At 40.3% G+C, this 23346-nt stretch overlaps 1 protein-coding gene across 4 annotated transcripts; it reads left to right on the forward strand.

Annotated features, from left to right (window-relative positions):
- The first annotated feature begins 582 nt into the window (after positions 1-582).
- WAV2 (alpha/beta-Hydrolases superfamily protein) lies at positions 583-16798 on the forward strand. Of its 4 annotated transcripts, none has more exons than XM_078588225.1 (8): positions 583-947; positions 14130-14165; positions 14257-14335; positions 14443-14497; positions 14582-14698; positions 15337-15501; positions 16152-16427; positions 16591-16798. In XM_078588225.1, exons 1-7 carry the CDS (start codon positions 710-712, stop codon positions 16398-16400), a joined length of 939 nt encoding a protein of 312 aa, XP_078444351.1. In that variant the 5' UTR covers positions 583-709; the 3' UTR covers positions 16401-16427; positions 16591-16798. The 4 variants fall into 4 exon arrangements, with proteins under 4 accessions (XP_078444351.1, XP_078444349.1, XP_078444350.1 ...); XM_078588223.1 differs by having other exon boundaries at positions 584-947; positions 16152-16389; XM_078588224.1 differs by having other exon boundaries at positions 585-947; positions 16152-16400.
- Positions 16799-23346: the final 6548 nt, after the last annotated feature.

Here is a 23346-nt window from a genome sequence, read left to right on the forward strand (position 1 = left end):
GATTGCTTTGTCCATGGACGAAATAATCGTCTCGTCTGGGGCCTTGGGGGGGACGAGACGGTTCCTGCGTCTTGTGGGAGTATAGTATGAGTCTCACAGGTCTAGCTGGCCGACACACTGCTGCGCCACGTGTCAATTTCTGAGTGGTCTAATGCTGACGCACACCCTATTTCGTCTTAGGACGTCGGAGGAGACGAAAACTTATTGGACGGGACGGTTTCGGACGAGACAGGACATGGACAAAAAATTGGGACGGGACGAACTCCGGATGGAACGAATTAGTTGAAACTCTAAAAACTTGGAACATAGGACATGACGATATAGACGAAACTCTAAAAAATTGGACGCAGGACGGGACGATTTAGACGAAGCTTTAAAAAATTGGGACACAGGACGGGACGATTTAGACGAAACTTTAAAAAATTGGGACGTAGGACGCGACCATTTCGAGGAAACCCTAAAAAGTTAGGAAGTATGACGGGACGAGGACTGTCCCGACTCGTCCCTCGTCCACGTCACAGACGATATGGAACCATAAGAGCACGACTGGATTGGTCTACGAGCACGACCCAAGGGAGGCCAGCAGGGGGGCCAAGACGAGACACAAGTCTGTTTAAGTACCAAACTACCGATCTCCCCCTCCCTTCGACTTCCAGTTCGAGGAGGAACTGGGGAGAGGGAAGGAAGAAGGGGAATCGTTGGAAGGGGGATGCTTTCTTACATGCAATTGCTGGTTTATGGAGTCGGAGGTGTGGCGGCAGCGGGCATGGCGCTGTTGATTGCTTTTCAGGAGAAGCTGGTGTACGTGCCGGTGCTTCCGGGGCTCCCAAAATCATACCCCATAACTCCAGCGCGGCTGAGGCTCAAATACGAAGATATCTGGCTTCGGGCTTCCGACGGAATTCGGCTCCACGCTTGGTTCATTCACTGCGTTCCGCCTCGACCCGGTCAGTTGTACATGTTTTTCTTGATTAGCCGTGTTCAGGATCTACTTCTTTGATCGATTACCCTTGTTCCATTTGTCAATTATTATGTTTTTCTTGGTTTTCTGGTTTAGAATTCAATTTCTGAGTTGATTGCTGCGGTTCTTGGGTGTCCAAGTTTACTGGGTTTTTTCGTTGTTGGGTGCTAGCAGATGCCCTTATTTTATGATTTTGTGAAGGAGTAAATTTATTTCGCTTAATTGGTATGAACCGATGAATCAGTGTAGCATAAGACCTGGTCGAGTATCCTATTTGTTAGTTTTGGAGAAAGTCCCAGAGTGATCTGTCTATTTGGTTAGAAAATTGCACGATTATGTTCTTGTCTCCTATTTTAGTACCTTCACTACAGGCGCTGTCATTCCAAAAACTCGCCTGTGGAATTGTGACGAGAAGTGCGCGTTGATTCTCTACTGTAGAGTTTAAATTCTTTGAAAATAGGCAAAAGTCCATGTCTTGAAAACTTCAGGATACCCTCGACAAGAGTTAGAGTAACGAGACTGTGTTTTTATGTTGGTCTGAGATCATTTAAAGAAATAGGTTTCCCACTTTTAATCGAGAACTAGTCGCAATTTTGTTTATTACTTTAGGTTCTTGTTAACCCAATATTTACGATGAGAACTCAAGCGGCCAAAATATATCAGTCGTCCGTTCTAAGTTGTTTAAATGAACCGCTAGAGCTTTTTATAGAGTTTTGTGGGACAAGTCTATGCCCTTGTATAACAACATCTGAGTAAAAACAAGCGAATCTTTGTTCTCTTTCTATGATGCAAAAGCTGTGCGTTATTGCTTCTGATCTTTCCTTCATCTCCCTTGGAGAGGTTTAATGACCAGTTGAGATAGTGACTGCGAGTTTGTTATCAGTTTGCAAGTTCAATATTGTAACATGTATTTCAGCGGTTTCAGGCATCGGGGAGACTGATAAGGTACCCGATCAAGTCTACAAAAAAAGTAGGTACCATGTAGCAATATGCTTGAGACCTTGACCTAAGAAGGGATGTTAAAGAAGGAAATAATAAATAAAACAGAAATTTATCAAAATTTGAGGGAAGGGAGAAAAAGATTATTTAAGGGAACAGAGGTACCGTGGTGGAAACAGGCCCGGTTCCACACCTGTATCTCCTAGAGAGCTTCTCACATTATTAATTTGTTCTTTCTAAGGAGCACCCCCTGTGCTAAATGTTTATGATAGGATTCCCAGCCCACATGGGGGCATTATCGTCATTTTAGTATGTTGCCCTTCTTTCTATGTTGCCTTTAAATAGCACAGCCCTCCTCCAAGGAGGGCAGACTGGCATTTGGTTATGAAGTGTATTGGTTTTCCTTCCCCTCTCGTCTCTCCTACGTCTACAGGCCCTCTCCCTCTGCGATCCCCGTCCTCGTGATCGCCTCTACCTCACCGCGTCTCCAGGCGGCTCGTCCTCGGCCGATCCCTATCTCCTCAGCTCGGCCTCCTCTCCTACCCTTTCTGTTCCACCTCTCTACCCCGGGAATTCCCTTCTCGTCTCACCTTCTTCCACCTTCAGATATGGACCTCGACCAAGGTCCCTATCAGTTTATAGCACAATGCTTGACCTTCGTCCTCCATAGTTATGTTTATTGCCTGCTCAAGGTCAAGCACCTTTTCTTGATTAAGCATCTGACTCGTCAATGCCTCATACTCAGGATCTTCAACGCATTAGAAACATTAGCATTCAATCTCTGAGACCTTTCTCCCACTCATTAAAATTTGGAATTGGCTTGTAATGGTCCTATTCTAACCAAATAGGGTACAATTCATTTATATATCTGTCATGATCCTGTCTCACTGCCATAAGTTTGACGCTTTTATGACTAAATCATAAGTTCCCCAGAGGTTCCACTTCTTAAGGGCATTCTTTTGAATGCAGTCCCAGATCTGATTGGCAGTCTTCAAGAAGGACATCTTAGGGAATTGATCTGTTACGATTCCCATGGAGATCTAACAAAATCAAGAAACGGGACGAGGGATAGAGAGGAGAATAGGAGGGATGGAAGAGGTAAGAGAGAAGAAGAGAGAGTGATAGGTTAACAGACTCTCAAGAACCTCTGAATCGGGAGTTCTTGCCCTCACGAAAGCCGGATACAGCTCCTCGTGCCAAGAAACCACAGTGCAATCATTCATCAAAAGTCCCTCTAATGACCTTACAAGGGAGTATTTATAACCCTACAATTTCAAGAATTGATTATCTCATCAGGACTCTAACATGATCCATGCACATACTTCCCAGTAAAAAAATGTGGACATTCACATCATCCCACTTTTAAATTTTATATGATGATCACTAGGATCCACCTCTGTGGTGAAGTGGTCACCTAGCTTCAGCCCTATAAGAGTAGGTTTCATTATCTGCCTCCAATTGGTGAATTTTAGATCATTGTGCCTATGTGGTACAGCAACAGGATGAATCACAGAAGACACAATACGGTGTCACTCTACAGAAGGTCCATGGAACTCACTTTCGGAATATGACGAAGAATTGATGGCAGAACTAGCAGGCATTGTGTTGCATTGAGTGAACATCAACTCTGGCTGCTACTCGCTTTTACTACACAATGAAGAAAAAAGAACCTGGTCGTTGCTGATACACTAATACATGTGCTGCACCTTTGGCTACTCCTGACTTATGTCTGACTTCTTGTGATAGGTCAACTTACCGTCAGTGTTGCTGACAACAGTTCCGCCGCATGATCCTACAGACATAGAGTCCCCCATGTCAGCTGACCACCTACTCGATAGTGCTTGCGGTGTCAACCCCCTCCACAACCGTCACAGTCCGAAGTGACACTACGCGATCACACTTTACAAACAAATCGTAACTTTCTGCCCGGACAATGATGTCTGCTGTGCCCGTAACATTGATGGTGGGTAGCAGATTTCGGCAAGTTCCTGGTGATATCTTAAGACTTCATGATACTTTGATCCGGTGCTGAGGAGCTCCCATGCTGATCAAGGTTATGGCTGATGGAGGTTGTGACTGATTGAGCTCCGGAGCTTATCAACCTCTGATACCTCAACGATACAGGAAAACTCCCACGGCTGATCCAGGTTGCTTGCGGACTCCGCACTGGCTCCCATGGCTGTATCAAGCTCTGGTACCATTTCACAGGTGAAGGCACAGCTTCAACCTGTATCAAAAACTTTTGTTGACAGGTGGAGACACAGAGAGACAATGGGAAGAAAATATCTGACACGCTCTATTATGCCCCATATATCCCTTATATAATGGGATACAATGGGCTTCATATAACGGGCTCCAGAACAGGGCATATATAAGGAGAAGACTTAGGGGCTTGTTGGGGGGTCATACACAAGAAAACAAGCACTCTATAAAATAATAACGCACTTCAGCTAAGATGTTGGAGAGGGGTGATTTTCCATTGACTTATTTGATCTCACGTCTATGTTATTCTTCATATTCTGACATGAACCTTCCCAAAAGTGGCTTGACGAGGCCACATATAAGAAAAGAAGCATCATCAGGGTCCTAATAAGGGCGGGCCTCACGACACTATAAAGAAGATGGTAATCTATCATCAAGAAGGATTGGGCTATTACTACCTGATGGGTATTGTGGATTGGAGCAGCAGAGATTCTAAAAATCCAGCGGAGGGCCAGCAGATCCAGCAAGCTCTCCAAAGAGGATGCTGCCAATCCGGCAGCATCTGTGTTATCCTTTATAATTCCTCTACTGTCTTGTGAACTATTCTCTTCGCAATTATTGGAATTCGTCTCAGTGCATAGACTCAGTCCTACTGGATTTCTTGGTGCACAAGTGAAAGGTCTTTCTTCTCTCTTATTTCAGTGTTTCTTGATCGGATCTTTCAGGAGGTTTGTATCACCTTCCTCATTGATCTTAATAATTTTTCCCTATTGAATATCCAATTAGATATCAGCACAACTTCTCTTAGTTTTCTACGTTTGTATTATTATGTAATCATTTGATGACTAGTGCTTATCTCAAAGGAAGATTAACCATGACTAATGAAAGTGATTCAATTTTTGCCTTAACTGCCTCTAACAGTCCATGGTTCTCCACTGCCACCCTACTTTCATCTCCTCCACTCTGTGATTCTTAACATGTGTGATTGATACGATCCCGATTTGAGACCAGATCTTACAGAATGTAATTCTTTCGAATTGTAATTCAATAGAGCTGAAGTTGAACAGATTGATGTCCAAGAAGAGTAGAGAGGGAGAGATGTTCCCGGGAGTAAGAGAAGGACGGGAATGGTGAGGAGAGAGCAAAGGATCGCCAGAGGAGGAGAACGTCCCGCAAGCAGACTGGCGATGTCCACCTGCGAGTACGAGAGGGTGTCACGGAGAGGGAGAGGGAAGGGAAAAGGGCTAGAGGGAGGTAGGGGAAGGGGTAGACTCACAGGAGTATTCTTCTTCTTGCCCTCTACTCTCACGAGTGAGGGCTTAAATGGGAGCGACCATGGGCTGGGCCGACGTTGCTGGGCTGGGCCGTTTCCGTACCTTCCTCCAAATGTAGACGCGGTGGTGGATCATATCAGTGATTCAGATTTTCTCTGAGCTGTGTTCCAACCTGGGGTAGCTTGCTTTTGTCTCCTCCACTCCTGTGCAATTATTGGCGTGATGTTGCTTAGAAAAGAGGCTGGTGGGGTATGATACGATCTGATGGTGGGGGTTTATCCCTGCATCTGTCGATTCAGTAAGCTGCTGGTTATCCACAGAAGGGGGATCATGCAATTCTGCTGAGACCTTCCTCTGCAGCCTTCTTCCTTGGCAGGCTCAGCCAACTTGCTTCTCTAAGGGGATCGGCAGAGACTATGTGATGTAATTCATCAACATACTCTGTCCAAGCTATGACGCTCCAATGTTAGATCATGTGGCCCAAAATGTACCATCGGGCCCATAAATGGGCCCGAGCATTGTAAAATATGACCGTTGATTCCAACGGTCATACTCTCCAACAGTCGAATATGCAGCCCCTCTAAAAGGGGACGTAACATCTGTATTGTGTGACTTTGAATGAGAAATTATTCTTTTCTACTTCTTATCTTCGATTTTTTCCCAAAGTGACATGGTATCAGAGCAGCGGTTGTAGGCACCAAAGGGCGACAGTTCTTTTTCCTTTTTTCGGCAACAAGTTCTTGCAAGATCGGAAACATCGTTTAGCGACGATTTCGGCGTCTTTAGGCGACGTTTTTCAGCGTCGACTTCCGGCGTTTCTTTCAGCAGCATTTCTTCGGCGACGTTTTTTCGGCAAGTTCGGCGACGACTTTTGGCAACGTTTTTCAGCGTCAACTTTCGGCGCCTCTTTCAGCAGCATTTCTTCGGCGACGACTTTTGGCGTCCTTCGGTAGTTCTTCAGCTACGATCTCGGCAAGTTCGGCGACAATCTCGGCGCCCTTTGGCGGTGATTTCGGCAGCATCATTCTGCGAGCTCGGCGATTGAGAAGGAAGTGGTGATTTCAGAGACTAACGACTCCGTGAGTGGTTTCAGAAAGACTCCGTCTACTCATTTCAGATGGGAAAATCCAGGATGGTTGAGAAGGAATCTGAAATCACCTCCTTAACCTCTGTTAAGACCGGTGAGACACCTACTCAGCCAAGATTGATTTTACCAGATCTTGACATCAAGTATAATGGGATCAATGGACAAAAGTGGATAACTTTGGTCCAAAGGTCCCTCAAAGCTATCTACTTGGGGAATCACCTGACAGAAGACCCTCCTTCAGAAGACGCTCCCAAGCTCGAAAGAGTAATTTGGGAATCTGAAGAAGCCTTTATCACCAACTGGATGATCAAGAATATGGAATCAGACCAGGCAGACGACTATCTACTTATTGACTGCGTACGAAACTTGTGGCAAGAAATTCAGAGATCATGTGCCGAAACTCATAGCGACTACCGGGTCTATGACCTTCGAGAACAAGAAAAAGCGTTGAAACAGGGAAGCCTGTCAATTTCTTCCTATTCTGCGAAATTAAAGGCCATATGGAGGGAGCTGGACCTTCTCTGGCCCACAGGCGACAAGAACTCACCGTCCTATCTCAGAGAAACCAAATTTAGAACTCTCACTTTTTTGATGGGGCTGAATTCAGAGTATGAAAATCTTAGAAGTCAATTGCTGCACAGAGAAAGATTTCCCACCTTGGTGGAAGCTATCTCTGAATTACAAGGGGCAGAATGGCGAAAGAAGCTTAATTCCAAAGATGGTGAGACACCTACCCCTGTCTCAATGGCTCACTTGGCTAAGAAAGGAGAACCAAGGAGCAATGTGAATACGACAGCCACGTCCTTTACCAATTCCCAGCACCAGAAGTCCGCTCCACAGGAAGGTACCTCTTCAGAACTTACCTGTGGCTATTGCAGGAAACCAGGCCACCTTAAAAGGGATTGCAGAAAGTTAGCCTGGAAGGAAGAACAAATACGGAAAGGGACGTGGAACCCATGGCAGCACAAGAAAGCCTATGTGGCTAGTGAAGGAGAGGAACCATCTACTGCCAGGAAGGGGGAGGACGGAGGCGAAATTCAGAAGCTTATTCAGTCGGAAGTGAACAAAATTCTCCAAAAATTTAGCTCCACATCCCTCGTACAGTCAGGTATGAAATTTTCTTTCGCTACGATTATAAATACACCTGCTACAGTTTCTTGGATTTTAGACTCTGGGGCGACAGACCATATGTCACCCCACAAAATGCTATTTAACAATTATGAATCAGAAACTAGTAATCTCAGAGTTTTTACCGCAAATGGGGGGATATTAGAAGTGGCAGGAAGGGGGTCAATTGAAATTAAAGGAAAATTACTGAAAGGGGTTTTACATGTACCTGAATTAAAAGCGAATTTACTGTCTTTAATTCAGTTAGTAAATGATACTGGCTGGCGGTTTATTCTAGACTCAGATTCTTGTTTCCTATGTCTTAAGGAAACCGGACGGAAGATTTCTTCTGTTAAGAGGAAGGGAGGGCTTCTTTTGCTAGATGGATTGGAGGAGGATGAAGAGTAGACATCCACTTATACCGTCCAGAGTGAAGAGCGGATCACCCTCCTGCATAGGAGATTAGGACACCCCTCCTTCCATGTTCTGAAACATTCTCATCCCCACTTATTTAAAGGGATTGTTTTTGATCATTTAAATTGTGAAAGTTGCCAGTTTGCTAAACACAAACGATCCTCTTTCCCACTTTCAGACCACAGAACGCAATCAGCATTTGAATGTATCCACAGTGATGTATGGGGACCTTGCTCCATACTCGGACTATCCCATCACAAATGGTTCATCCTATTTGTGGACGATTTCTCTAGATATACATGGGTATATCTACTGAAATCCAAGACTGAAATTCCATCTGTTATCATTAAGTTTTGTGAAATGATTCATACACAGTTTGGGAAGAAAGTCAAGATATTTAGCTCAGATAATGCAACAGAATATTTTTGTGGAAAAGTAAATAATTACATGGAAGAAAAAGGAATAATTCACCAGTCCTCATGTGTAAATACCCCTCAGCAGAATGGTCTTGCTGAGAGGAAGATTGGCCATATAATGTCTTCAGCCTGAGCCCTTTTGTTTCAAGGAAATTGCCCCAAGAATTACTGGACTTAGGCAGTTGCAACGGCCACTCACCTTATAAATAGAACGGCTTCGAAAACACTGAATTATCATGCTCCTATTGATCTATTATCTGCTGAATTTTCACATTTATCTTTAAGGACTAACCTCCCAGCCAAGGTGTTTGGCTGTGTTGTGTATGTTCAAGTGCATCATGCAGGGAAATTAGATCATCGAGCCCTAAAATGTGTGTTTCTGGGATATTCGCCAACCCAGAAAGGTTATAAATGCTATCATCCAAGCTCCAGGAAGATCTTCATCACTGCAGACGTGAAATTTGACGAAATCAGAATGTTCCATGCTCATTCCGAACGGTCAGAAGCTTATCTAGAGTCCACTGAGCCAGGAAGCGACAGTATACAGCGAAGTCTCTCCACAGCATCCGAAAACCAAGATACGATCGTGGCTATAAGCACTCCTCCAAGTCCGCCTGAGGAGGAGGAGGAGTCTTCCAGACCACGGGATGATTCGAGTGAAGAAACAATGCCAGCAAGTGAAGAAGACTCAGGAAATGATGGGTGGTCCATTGCTATAAGCAAGGGAACTCGTAGCTGTACGAAGACCAAACTCTATCCAGTCAGAAATTACATATCCTACTCCCGGCTCTCTCCAGAGTATAATCGGGTGGTTCAAGCTCTGATGACAGTATCTATTCCGAAGAATGTGACGGAAGCTATGTTATCTGCAGAATGGAAAACGGCTATGGAAGAAGAAATGGCAGCACTAAAGAAGAATGGCACTTGGGAGATGGGCCCACTACCACCTGGAAAGAAGTTAGTGGGAAGTCGATGGGTGTTCACTGTAAAATATCATTCAGACGGGTCAGTTGCACGACACAAAGCACGGTTGGTGGCACAGGGATACACTCAGTCTTATGGAGTTGACTACAATGAGACCTTTGCCCCGGTTGCCAAGCTAAACACGGTCCGGGTCTTGATCGCACTTGCAGCAATGTTTGATTGGAAACTTTATCAATACGATGTGAAAAATGCCTTCTTACATGGAGAATTGAAAGAGGAAGTTTTTATGGCACCTCCTCCTGGGTATCGTCTAAGTCACAATTCAGGGGATGTATATCATCTCAAGAAATCTTTATATGGACTGAAACAATCGCCGAGAGCGTGGTTTGGGAGATTTTCAACAGTTATATTAGCAGTTGGATTCTTTCAAAGTGAGGGCGACCACACTTTGTTTATAAAACATGGCAAGGATGGGAAGATCACAATCCTGATTGTATATGTGGACGACATCATCATCACTGGAGACGACCACATTGAAATCCAGAATCTGGAACAACATCTTTCATCATCTTTTGATATCAAGGCCCTAGGTCAAATGACATATTTCCTGGGAATCGAAGTGGCTTATTCTCGGTCAGGGATCGTACTCTCTCAGCATAAGTACATTCTTGATCTGTTAAGAGAAACCGGAAAATTGGATTGTCGACCAGCAGCTACACCAGTGGATAACAATGTTAAGTTAAAGGCTGAACAAGACGACAAAGACGCACTGGTAAACAAGACTTCATTTCAACGACTTATTGGCAAGCTACTTTATCTTAACCACACACGGCCAGATATAGCTTTCGCAGTGAACTCTCTAAGTCAGTTCATGAATGATCCTCGGGAATCACATCAAAATGCAGCAGATCGCATCCTAGCATACCTGAAAGGGTCAATTGGACTTGGCCTACTATTTAACAGAGGAAATGAGCCAAGTGTATCACTCTACATGGATTCTGACTACGCAGGATCGTTTGAAGATAGCAGGTCTACCTCTGGGTATTGTAGTTTTATCGGAGGGAACCTCGTCACCTGGCATAGTAAGAAACAAAAAGAGGTCTCTTTGTCAAGCGCAGAAGCTGAACTCTGAGCACTGAAGAAAGGAGTATGCGAAGGAATGTGGCTTAAAGGTATCTTACAGGATTTGAAGGTGTTCCCTGACAGAGGGATGATGCTGTACTCTGATAGCAAATTGGTAATTGCTATGGCTAAAAACCCAGTTCAACATGAAAGGACGAAACATGCACGGGTGGCGCGACACTATATCAAGCAAAGTATTGATGCGGGATTCATTATACCCCACTACATCCCGTCTTTGGAGCAAATTGCAGACGTTTTCACCAAAGGCATTCCTGGTCCACAGTTCCAAGCCTTAGTGTCCAAGTTGGGCATGATTAACATCTATACCCAACTTGAAGGGGGGTGTTAGATCATGTGGCCCAAAATGTACCATCGGGCCCATAAATGGGCCCGAGCATTGTAAAATATGACCGTTGATTCCAACGGTCATACTCTCCAACGGTCGAATATGCAGCCCCTCTAAAAGGGGACATGTAACATCTGTATTGTGTGACTTTGAATGAGAAATTATTCTTTTCTCCTTCTTATCTTCGATTTTTTCCCAAAGTGACATCCAACCTACGTCTTCTCTATTTCTCCATGGGAGATCCTGGCTAGTATGAACGGTTGGTTTGACATTGTGCTCTCCTCTGAACTGCATCAGCCTGATTAACATGTTTATCCTCTGCACTATCAATTGGAGGCTTTTCAGGAATCTAGACTTCTGTCTTATCCATTCAAAGGGTATGGTGCTTGAAGTTCCATGCACGTGCGAGAAAAGACCAACGGATCATCTCCAGATGTATTCAGGCAGTCTCTGAGAAACCTGGAGTGTTTTTCACATGCCAGGCAGGAGTCTCCACAGCCTGACCATGTCTAGAATATAGCCCTTTTCAAGGTGGATTAGATTGTCTCTTGAAACTCAAAAAGAAGCTCTGACATTCCAGATGTTGCAGAGTCAAATGCAGGAGGGGATGCTCACGGTAGGGATGCAGCTGGAGGTACTAGATATTGTGTCCAAGTGTATACAAACTGATGCAGACTCTTAGGATGCAGCATAAGAGCTCTTTGAGAAGATTGACAGTATCATAGGCGCCACACTTGGCTGTATTCTAATGGTCCTGCCACACTTACAGTTTGTGGACAAATGACTCACAATAATTTGGGGCGGATACAAGAAGACATAATGGAATGTCTTTCAGTCATCCATCAGATAGCCTACCATTTTGTTCAATATCCCGTACAACATGCTGGGCAGAACTGGTGAAACGACAAACAGATGGCGGTAAAGTTTTAGTAATGGGACAGACCAGTTGACAGAACAGATGAGGTTTCATTCCCTTGTCTGTTGTGAGGTCAGGATGGAGGAAAGGTTAGAATCTGGGTTTCATTTCGTTCTGTATGTTGTCATTCTGCAAACCCCAAACCCACATGATGGCCTGATTGTGTCTACAAATGACATATTCAGGCATGAGTCTTGCTAAAGAATGACTCATGTAATATTGGCTGCAGTAGCAGGTTCAGCCAGAGGACATCACTTTCAGCTTCCATCACTGGAAATGCAGAACGCTGGGGTCAACTTGCAAGTTATATTATAAACTTACTCTGCTCTGCTCTAAGGACGTCTCAGATCTGTGCAGGGTCCATGACTCCTCTGCTTTCCTCCAGGCTAATACTGTGCTTAATGTTGGCACATGCTAGTCTGAAACAAATTCTGCACAAATGGGCCAAGTCCATAGTCGCATTCACATAATCTCTGGCACGATTGACATTGAAAAACATGACGAAGTGGGCAAGTCATGCATTCTGGCCCTCTTGCATAGACCTTATGAAACATAAAATAAAGAAGGAAAGAGGCATTGCACCCCAGTCCCCAGTTTGCATAACTTATAGGCACCACTGCTCATGGTGGCACTATGACCATGCTCATGGAAGTCATGTAGGGATTGCTTGCTATCCCCCCGAATCAACAGGGTCTTTGATCACCAGGAGTTCCAAAAAAACTCGAACACAAATCATCCGCAGATCCAGTTGGACAATGAGGACTGTTGGAATATAGTTCTAACTTGTGGATAGCTACTACTTTCAAAGGAGAAGACCTGTATTATTTTCCTCTGTGAATACATTTTTAAGAAAATACATTCCCTCCACTGCGAGATCTGCAGAGCTGGAGCCCTAGCCAAGAAGAAAACACAGGAAAAACTTTCTTAACCCTAACTACACCCATGTACCCTTGTATACAGAGATACTAATATGGGCTATACATTAACGGTCCCATTGTAACAGGCCCTATTGTGACAGATAAAATAAGGTAAAAAATAGAAAGTGCACAAAATAGGAATGTAAATAATGGTAATAGACTGTCAGCATACACTCACAGTAACAGGAAGTGGTATAGCACTTGTACCAGTGAAGGATATTGTAGCTATCTGCCATTGCTTAAATCTGAACGAGAGTTTTATTTGTCAAAGTGCGGATAACATTCACATGGAGAAAAACTCCTCACAAAAATGGAAGACTAAGAACAGTATTAAAATTGGTTCTCATCCGCAGACACTCTTGGAAGACAGTCGATATGCTGAAAAGGTGCTCAGTGTTGTATGGGATGCAAATATGTAAAGGAAATTTGATATGCACCCAGGAGGATATTGATGTAGAAATTGAAAGGAGGAAGTTGTAATTCGAAATTCAAGAGAATACCAGAGACTTCCAGGAATAGCAACGCTGTTCAAGAAATTTCACAGAAGAGGACATACCACGAACAATGTGTAGGGAGGACAAGACTCGAGAGAGAGATGGAATGTGGAGATAGGACTAGAGAGACAAGAGGAATCGTTCTCGTCTTCCTCTGATGGGGAGGATCTCCCGCTCAGCCCAGGCTGCTGCAATTAAAATTTTCAACTTGCCCGAATGGTCCTTCGTTCCCTTTATTTATAGGCATGGTCCCCACCTATTTCTTTTCTTGTGTGTCGTCTGGTGTGGCATGTGTGAGACGACTTCACTTTTTCTTCCTTTTCTTCAGGTATGTATGAGTGAGACCCGTATAAAAATTGTCAACGCAGCATTACTGATGTGCATACAAAACATTGATTGATATAGACCTTGTTGCGAGTTTTGATCAATCGAAGGATTTTGGAAGTGATGAGAGATAATGATAAAGGGATCAAGGTAGAGAGAGAACAACGGCTAAAAGCACTGCCCTTGTCTGGAGGATCTGTGATAAGTTTCCTACATGAACCTCTGAATTCCAGACGAAATTCAAGTTAGGATCTGTCACATGTGCTGAATAAAGCACGTGCCAAAAAGAAATGGGAAAGAGTACTGCTTGAGAAGCGAGGTTTGCAGATAAGAGAAGCTGGCTGGTGTTGCTGCGACAATGAGACTGAGGCATGGAGTTGCCCTCACAGGAGATTGGCTGGTGGGTCAGCTACTCCTTCTATCACTGATTCACTGATTATACCAGCTGTGTGCTAGGATGATGGGGAGAACCCCTATTTCCTTTCTTTTATTTCATTCTATCCATTCAAAATCTTCACAGAAACAGTTTGGGTCATCGAGGAATATGCAACTTAATTTTTATCTTATCATGTCAAAAAGTTACTACTTGAGTACGATGATGACAGCTATGTCTGATAACATAATAACATAATGACTGATATTTCTGATTATTAATTACGCTCTTTTTCATTTAAATTCAACTGCAGGTCCGACAGTACTATTTTTCCAAGAGAATGCCGGCAGTATCCTGAGAATTTCTTTTTAGAATGCACCACCAAATTAGAAATTTATTCCCCTTGCTCTGTTGGTTTCCTTTACTAAAGTACCCAAAAGATATTGCACACCGTCTAGAGTTTATACACATTATGCTTCAAAGGCTACAATGCAACGTCCTCATGCTGTCCTACAGAGGGTAATGGTGCTAGTTTAACGTCACAACTTCTGTGTGACAGCCTTGCTAATGGTACACGCCCAGAGTTTCCTGATATTTGGTCATCTGACAAATCACATGTTTAACAGATACGGTGCGAGTGATGGTTACCCTTCCCAGCATGGAATTATTAGAGATGCTCAGGTTTGATATGATTTCTGATTATGTTTTCCACGCCATTTAAAAATTTCTAAATGGGCTATTTTTTTGGGTTTTCTTTATGTCCAGGCAGCGTTGGACCATCTGGTGCAGAGGACTGATATTGATACCTCACAAATCTTTGTATTTGGTAGATCACTTGGTGGAGCAGTAGGAGCTGTTCTCGCCAAAAACAATCCAAATAAAGTATTTCTTCAGTTTGCTGCTTCTAATTGCATTGTTTCCTTTTTAAACTTAATTGCTGAAATAAACAGAAGAGAATTTTTGGATATCTTCTTTATGCACGAGCCAAACTAATAATACTAAAGTGTCTTATTGTGAACCATATTAAGAAGGCGATAAGATGCCTGTGTTTGAAATACTTTGTTAGGATTCCCATTCCTGTCAGGTGCATTTTAGATACTCGTAGCCCATCCCTCAGGAGGGCAGACAAGAAGTTGTTTTGTACTGGCTGGGTAGTCCTCCCAGATGAGGCAAAAGCATGGATCTGGGCCTGTTATTTGGTTCTCTCTCTCTCTCTCTCTTTCTCTCTCTCTCTCTCCCTTCCAGGTTCATTCGCAAGGGATACCTAACCGTGATCTCTTACCATTTTTCTTCCCTATCTCAAGAATTTACAGATGTTTATCGCTTTTACATTCAGTTATTTCTAGCAACACGTGCTTAAGAATGTTAGATGTATGAAAAGGTCATAAATCTCAATTGTGATTTATAACCCAATTCAAAGTTTCTTAAGGTTTTTTGAATAAGAGGAGTTTGTTTTCTGGGAACATTTTTGGCATTTGCGGAAAATTGTTTATTCTCTCTGATAATCAATTTATCTGCAGGTCTCTGGTCTCATATTAGAAAACACCTTCACCTCAATTCTTGACATGGCGGGCGTTATGCTTCCATTCTTGAAATGGTTTATAGGCCACGGTGGCTCAAAGCATCCGAGACTGCTTAATTTCCTAGTCCGGTCACCGTGGAACACCATTGACGACATTGGACAGGTAATTTACCTCTTCTCATACCTGTATTTCTTGAAGCATTTATGATACATTTCTTACAATTTGACTTAATTTTATAACATATTTGTTTACCCTAAGCTTTCAAATTTTCTCTCCTAGTAACACCCAGAAATTTCCCCGGGGATCCAAAAATAACTGGATGGAAAATGCTTTGATGGTAGCATTCTCTGGTTTTGTTTTAACAAAAATATCAGTTGGCTTACCTGGACTAATATGAAAATTTGTACAAAGATTCCTAATAATAATAAAGCTGGAACTCATAATTATTAAAAAGCATTAGTAAATATATTTAGCCTCATAATTCGTCATAAATAAAACCATCCAGTAAAAGATAAAACCTCCTGATTGTATTGGAATGAATAAATAAAGGCTGAATTTCTCCGCCGATAGATAGAGAAGAATTATACTTTTTATCTGTTTAGATAGATCGGTGGATAAATATGTTGACTGATTGATTAATAGATAGGTAGATGAATAGTGTATAAATAGATGGATGAAAAGATAGATAGAATAGGCATATTGACACCATATCAAATATTGAATCTTTGTTCTGCCCATATTTGGATTGCTTTATGAATCATGTAAGCTTAAACCCAGCATTAAAAGCTGACTCACTTGTTTTGGAATGGCAGATCAAACAGCCCATCTTGTTCCTCTCTGGCCTGCAAGATGAGATGGTGCCTCCTTCTCACATGCAGATTTTATACGACAAAGCAGCGGAGAACAACGACTGCTGCCTGTTCGTTGACTTCCCGTCTGGCATGCATATGAATACGTGGCTGTCTGGTGGTGACCGTTATTGGAGAACAATCCAACTATTCCTGAACCGTCATGTTCCAGGAAAGGAAGGAACCGTCAATGGCAGCAATGGTACCATCTAGGTGCTTCTTTTGCGCGTGCTAAAATAAGTTGAGGGAATTTTATAATTTAACATTCAAATGTTAACGGCATTTGTCTACTTTCTGATTTGCTCAACTTTTTGTTTCACAATACTTAATTTGGAGCATCGCCTTTATTATATTAATGTCAGTTTTACGAATTTTAATTATAGTTAGTATTGTTGCATTGCAGATCTACGCTCGGCATACTGATTTTCGAGCTGCGTTTCATCAATTGACCCAACCTTTCTTGATAGGGATTTTAGAGATAAAGGAACCCCTGTATTGATGCTGTTGATGTTATTCAGAAGAAATGATACAGGTCATATTTCATATGTAGTTTCTCATCGTTTGAGGTACATTTCTGATGATAAGATAAGTTTCTTTTTTTTTCTGGCTCCTATTTAAGTTCATACATGATCAGTCGTGCCATAAAGTCATGCTCCAATATAGTGAAATGTGAAATGCGTCATCCAATATATTTCTCTGCCATCTATTATAGATTAGTTCTTACTATCACCAAAAATAGATCTTCTCTAGGACTCAGAAAGTTCTAACGTAAGATCTTCATCTGTTGACAATTTTTTTTTGTGAAAGTGTACGTCAATTCAAACATGTAAAATGGGGTCTAGTTCCAACTGGTATTCTAGACCTGATTAAGTTACTCCTGGAGCGATAGTTCACTGTCATTGAGGAACCCCCCCTCATGAGGTAGACACAGAAGAACGAGTAATGGTTTCTTATTATTTGAGAAATAATTGTCAGAAAGTATGAATCTTGTCATTAAAAGTAGGTTTACGCTCTGATTCACCCAAACTTCAGTCGTATTACACAAGAAAACAGTTAATTCATCTCCAGTTCCATGAAAAAATGAGCATTTAAAATATTTCAATGTTTACAAAAACACAAAAGGCCGGATCAGGTACTAAAAAACTCGTGTTCTTAGAGTGACACGTATACTAGATGTGCCTACATCTAATCCTCTCCTCGATTCTTTATTTTTTCCAGCATCTATTAGATTTATATAGATCTCTCTTTGGGTTAAAGATGCCATAATCTCTAATAGCCATGTTAATCCCTGATCATTTCCTGGGTCATCTGTTTCTCTCAGATTATTGAAGATTGAAGCCCATTCCATTGACTTAGATATTTAGCATATTGGGCTATATAGATTGGAGACTAATTCGTAAGTTTGTGTCTCACTGAATATTCGAGTTAGACTTAAAGTCTAAGTTACTTGGTAGGCCTGGTCATCTCATGGTAAACCATGAGAACACGACCATACCACATGAAGATATCAAAGTAATCAACATTTTTCCGTCATCATTTAAGGATGAATCATGATGTACTTGTTACGATCCCCATGGAGATCTAACAAAATCAAGAAACGGGTGGAGGGATAGAGAGGAAAATAGGAGGGATGGAAGAGGTAAGAGAGAGTGATAGGTGAACAAACTATGGAGAACCTCTGAATCGGGAGTTCTTGCCCTCATGAAAGCCGGATACAACTACTTGTGCAAAGAAACCACAGGGTAATCATTCATCAAAAGTCCCTCTAATGACCTTACAAAGGGGTATTTATAACCCTACAATTTCAAGAATTGGTTATCTCATCAGGACTCTAACAGTACTCAAGAGAGTCAAAAGGATGAATTTTTAGTGAAGTCTGATTCTATATGTTCATGGTCTATCCTATCTAGAAAAGTTGTCTTGCAATGATGAGATTGATGGTTGTGAATAATATATGAGAAAGGTTCAGGGTTTTGGTTGAATAAAAACTATCCAGCCATTTAAGATGATTCAATGCAGATATCCACATATGAAATTGACCTGATTCATTCATGGTGTTTTTTTGATAACCTTCACCTTCATACCCCATATCTAACGTCTGAATACCCATTGTTTACTTTATGTAGCTTCCCTTTGACTCTCTGTTTCATGAATCCCCTGTTGAAATATCACCAAGATTTAAAGAAAAATAATGATTGGGTCGACTTCCATTCAGCTATGATTTATTACAAAAGTCATTATTATGTATGCCATGGTCAAAATTACCATGATGTGCCGGTTGAAGAATACCAGAATGATTGCAATTTCAGAACTGGATTTTGTAAAATGATATTAAGTTTTTGGATATCATGGATAAGATGAATGAAAGTGAGCATTCTGACCAATATTATTGTTACCACAATCATTTGGTGATGTAAATTGAGGAATATCATGCAGATGTCAAAATCAAAAATAACGGAAATTGATACGGAAAGATGAAGAATGACCATGGTGAATTGTAGCTATTATTGTCAAGAAATGCATGTTCTTTAGCTTTATAAAATTGGCTTCGATCATTATCATTTTGATTATTTCATGATAATGCTAATTTATCCTGGAACAAATAAATAATTCTTTAACACATACGGATAGCTATATATTATTTAAGAAAATGTATGATATTCAATAGTTTGCAATAATACAGTAGAGAAAGGAGACAAGATCATCCAGCTGGTGCCTCCTCGTACATCTTTTGATAAAATGCTGCATTCAAGGCATAACATAGGATAACACATATTTCCAGACCTTAAAAAAGGGAAATCAAATGCTTCTTGCCTTCACAGCAACTACATTTATTTATTAGCCCAAATTTAGGGTTGTTTTAAAATAGTGGGTGGCAGGTGTACAAAGATGGTGAGCTGCAAAAATGGTGGGTGGCGGTCCTGGTTAAGGTGAGCAGCAAGCTCAAACAACAGTTAGTGCGTGAGAAATTGATGTTACAAAGAGATAATTGGGTTTTGGAAGATAGACATGTGGGAGAAATGATGGAATGGATAAATATAGTTGTAGAAAAATGGATGCCTTGGAGAAAATGGTAGAGATGTGTGAAACCTAGGTTTCCAAGATTTCGGTGTACATATCCTTACCCTTCCACATCTTTTTCAGACCTCAGATCCTTATATTCCATAAGGATGGGGTACTTGTCACTACAATGAAATGTTAAACAGAGAGAAATTACATTAAAGCAATTACATCAACCTGGTTTATGATAAGATCCAGCCTCGTTGTTGAGAGATCAACTAAAATCTCCAAGAGATAAATCATTATTGAAGAAGACAGGTGTGGATGAACACGATCCCCATGGATCAAATGAGAAAATGATAGTAGAGTTTTGGGGGTGAATGTCTAGAGTGGAGATGGAGGGGAAAGAACTGAACAAAGAAAATAACAAATGAGAGCAAACTGAATCGGTTCTTGCTCCTCTGGCCTGGAGGATCTCCCCCCAGCCTTCTCGCCAAATGCGAATTCAACTTCCAAGCTGCCTCCCGTTCTTGACTTGGGTCTGTATTTATACCGTCTCGTTTCCCGCTCTTTTTATTCGAACATTCACACGTGCCTTTATTGGGTTTCACGTGTGGTATCTCTTCTCTTGCTCCTCTGATATGTATTCATGAAGTTTTTGTTCAGTTTATTCAACGGTTTTCTGGATAATGCTTTGGCCTGCAGGCAAGCCTATTATTGAGTATTTGTGGAATGAGGAGAGAGAGCCAAGAAGAGAAAATAATGTTCTAACATAGGGCACAATTACTGAAATGACCTTAGATCACATGCAATGATCTCTCCTTGCCATTTCATCCTATTTTCTTGTTGGTTGATAAATCCTTGATCATATTTTTTGCTCTTTAAAGGGAGGCCAAGGGATCCAAGAGGAAGTATCCAGGAAGTTTCATATTGATTACACACTATTCATTGGATTATTATATATTTTTTTATGTTGAGTTTCAACAGAATGATCATAAATGATAAAGGTATTTCCTTGGTTAATATTCTGAATTTATCAATTTTTTCTGTTGTCCATATGGCATTTTATTACATGAAAATCATATCTCTGAATACATTTTTACAGTGATGAAAATGCTTTATTTAGTTGTAAATGACATTTCTCTGAACTCAATAAATGAAAATTTATCATGTTTGGCATATTTTTTCCATATGACTAATTCAGATTGGGTTCAGTCGTCAATTGTCACCAATGATTGGGTTCACCATCATTGCAAATAGGACGACATAATGGAATAAAGATAACAATAAATAGACAGTGATAATTATTTATGATTTTATATAATTTTTTTAGAAAACTCTTTTATATATTATATTTATATTAAATATTTATTTATTTTATTTTTGGGGAATCTTTTATGTATTCCATCCCATACCTATTAATACCCTCTAATCTATAAGGGGCTGTGAGTAACTCTATAAAAACCTATATTAAATTTTCTACAATGTTTCTAGGCCTAGTGAAAGAAAGTGAGTTTGGGATTCATTGAGTTTCTTGTTGTAATTCTATGTTTGAAGCCTTGAGTCAAAAAGGGATAGAGAAACTCATTCTGCAGCAGTAAATTGGCCTGAACTTTGCTGAACATAAGAATCTGAGGTGAACTTATTTCATCTTTGTGGTCATCATCTTCCATTGATCATGTATTTATATCTTTTCCGTTCTCTCCATCCAAAACTCCTAGCACATCATTACATCCTAATTCAACACATCAAACTATCCCACTTTAATCCACAATGAAAAAACTATTTGCTACATTGGCCTTGATTTGGAAGTAATATATTAGATTCTTGCAGTGCAAGACTTGGGACAGAATTAAAACAACTTGTGCAAAATGATCAATCAAATTACTAGAACATAATCCAATCAGTGATTTTTTGGATCCTCGAGTGAGACACGTTGAGCTTCTAAATGTGCAACCTCTAGTCTTATCCACGTAATCCCTAGCATGTTGAATCTCCTTCTTCACATTGGTGAGCCTTGATCAAGTTATGTTGTTCAGTTCACATCAAGAATGGAAAGTCACCACGAGAAGAGAGAAGAAGGGGAAGGGGCTTGAATTATTCTGGTTTCAATGAATTTTGTTAAGGGTGTTTCCCTATTTATACCTAATTGTTTTTTTCATAAAACTCTAAACTTTAACTATATATTATAACTCCCAAAAGACAGTTTGTATGTGACCTTTTAGGCCCATGTATTAGTCTCATTAACACCCCTAATGATGCAACAACCTATATGGGTCTCTCGAATTAATTAACTATATCATTATATTAATTAATTAGTGATGGATAGGTTGTGTTTGGAGTCAATGGGGTGCCAATCTAAATCTTGTGCTCTAAAAAATATGGAGTGTGTATTGACTCAATTATAGAACCTGTCTTTTATAGCTTTCCACATAGGCATAGTCCCTCATCTACTTGATGCTCTTTGGATGACTTATCATATGGTCAACTATTAAACTCGTATCGGTTATCAGAGGCATCGCTGATGCATTCATAATTCATGAGAGTACGCTTGTTCAATATTCACTTATTTGGCCAAGTACTTCATTGCATTGTCTTCCTTGGGTTGTCTCTTCTTATATCGAGGGTGGATGATCCTATCTTGACAACTCAATCGTCTTCATGAACTTCTTGTTGATGTTGAACTAAGTATAATTATAACTCCATGTTTAAGAATTTTATGTCATGATTAGGAATTTTTATGTCATAATTGATGTACAACCACACCCATCCACAAGACATCTTCAATCTATTAGGTCTGAGGCCTGTTTATATAAACATGGCATGCATCAACCTGATTGACTGTTGGTATATTTTTATTCATGGATTGATACATATCAATTCAGTGAACATTAAGAACACCTACTATCTATCCTCAATGTCTTCACACGAATGGCTACTGATCATATGAGTTAGACTAGATAGTGTTATTATATCTGGATAGTTTTATGCTTTTCTTGAATGTTCTTCAAATAAGAATATTTAGAACATATGCCGAAAGACTAGTGATCTCTGTTCTATGATACCATCATATTTCATTACGTTGGATCATGTAATTATGGAGTTCATTATTCATCACACGTGCAATAAATTGAGTATGGTATATTACAGAACAATGAATGAGATGTGGAATGTGCGATTGGCTTGCTCGCTACATAAATATTCTTATATTTTCAAGTGTTATTTAGATATACACATACATATACATTTATTCGACCATAAACATCGATTAAACCAACATACTTTTCCATATTTAAACGGTTCCCTCATTCCATTTTTATTTAAATGAATATTTCACTTTTTTAAAAAACATCACAAAAATTATATTACTAGTTTATTCATGATAATCTTTTATATTCTTATTTTGTGTGCAAATGTGTCATTACAATTTTTTAAGGGGAAATAATTTGTAAAATGAAAAGAATGTTGTTTTTTATAATTTGCATTTTTATTTTATAACTCAAGTTTTTATAATAACAAAATATGACGACACACTTTTAAACAGTTTTTAATATACTTGTGCTACATGCGGGGATATGATTTTAATCGCAATGACATAAAATGTTTATATCACTTAGATTTTCATTAGACTGGGTAAAACTTAGGCACACCGTAGATTAAAGGGTCTTAGGAAGTTTTATTTTGAATCAGTAGTGTTCATTTATACAAAAACTTAAGTGAGCTTTTGAAATATGACTTGGTACTATTTTCATTTCCTATATTCACTAGGAAAAATTATGAAGTTGTTAAATTTTACTGAGTCAGATTGGAATAATTTGGTTTATGGTGTAATTGGGATCAGGTGTATATCGTATTTTCATAAACTAGCACATAATTAATGTTGCAGGTGATAAACTTCATATGAATTGAGGTAGAGATGCAATAATGCGGCAAAACTCTCTATTGTGAAAAGGCAATAAATCAAGGATTATGTACAAAAAGGAGTGATCTATAAATAAAAATTAAATTCAAGAGGCTACTTTAACGATGGAATAATTTGTAGGGAAAATGTAACTTTGGAAGGTGTATATATGCTTATTTCCTTAATTCGTTGCATTGGAAAAAAATTAAACATTTGCACCCGAAACTTGGCAAGTTTAATACTGAGAAACAAATGTAT

The sequence above is a fragment of the Wolffia australiana genome, chromosome 16 (assembly GCF_029677425.1).
Source record: "Wolffia australiana isolate 7733 chromosome 16, ASM2967742v1".
NCBI classification, from domain to species: Eukaryota; Viridiplantae; Streptophyta; class Magnoliopsida; order Alismatales; family Araceae; genus Wolffia; species Wolffia australiana.

Coding starts and splice junctions, on each gene's coding strand:
- WAV2 (XM_078588222.1), top strand. CDS start 8,876: ATGTTCCATGCTCATTCCGAACGGTCAGAAGCTTATCTAGAGTCCACT.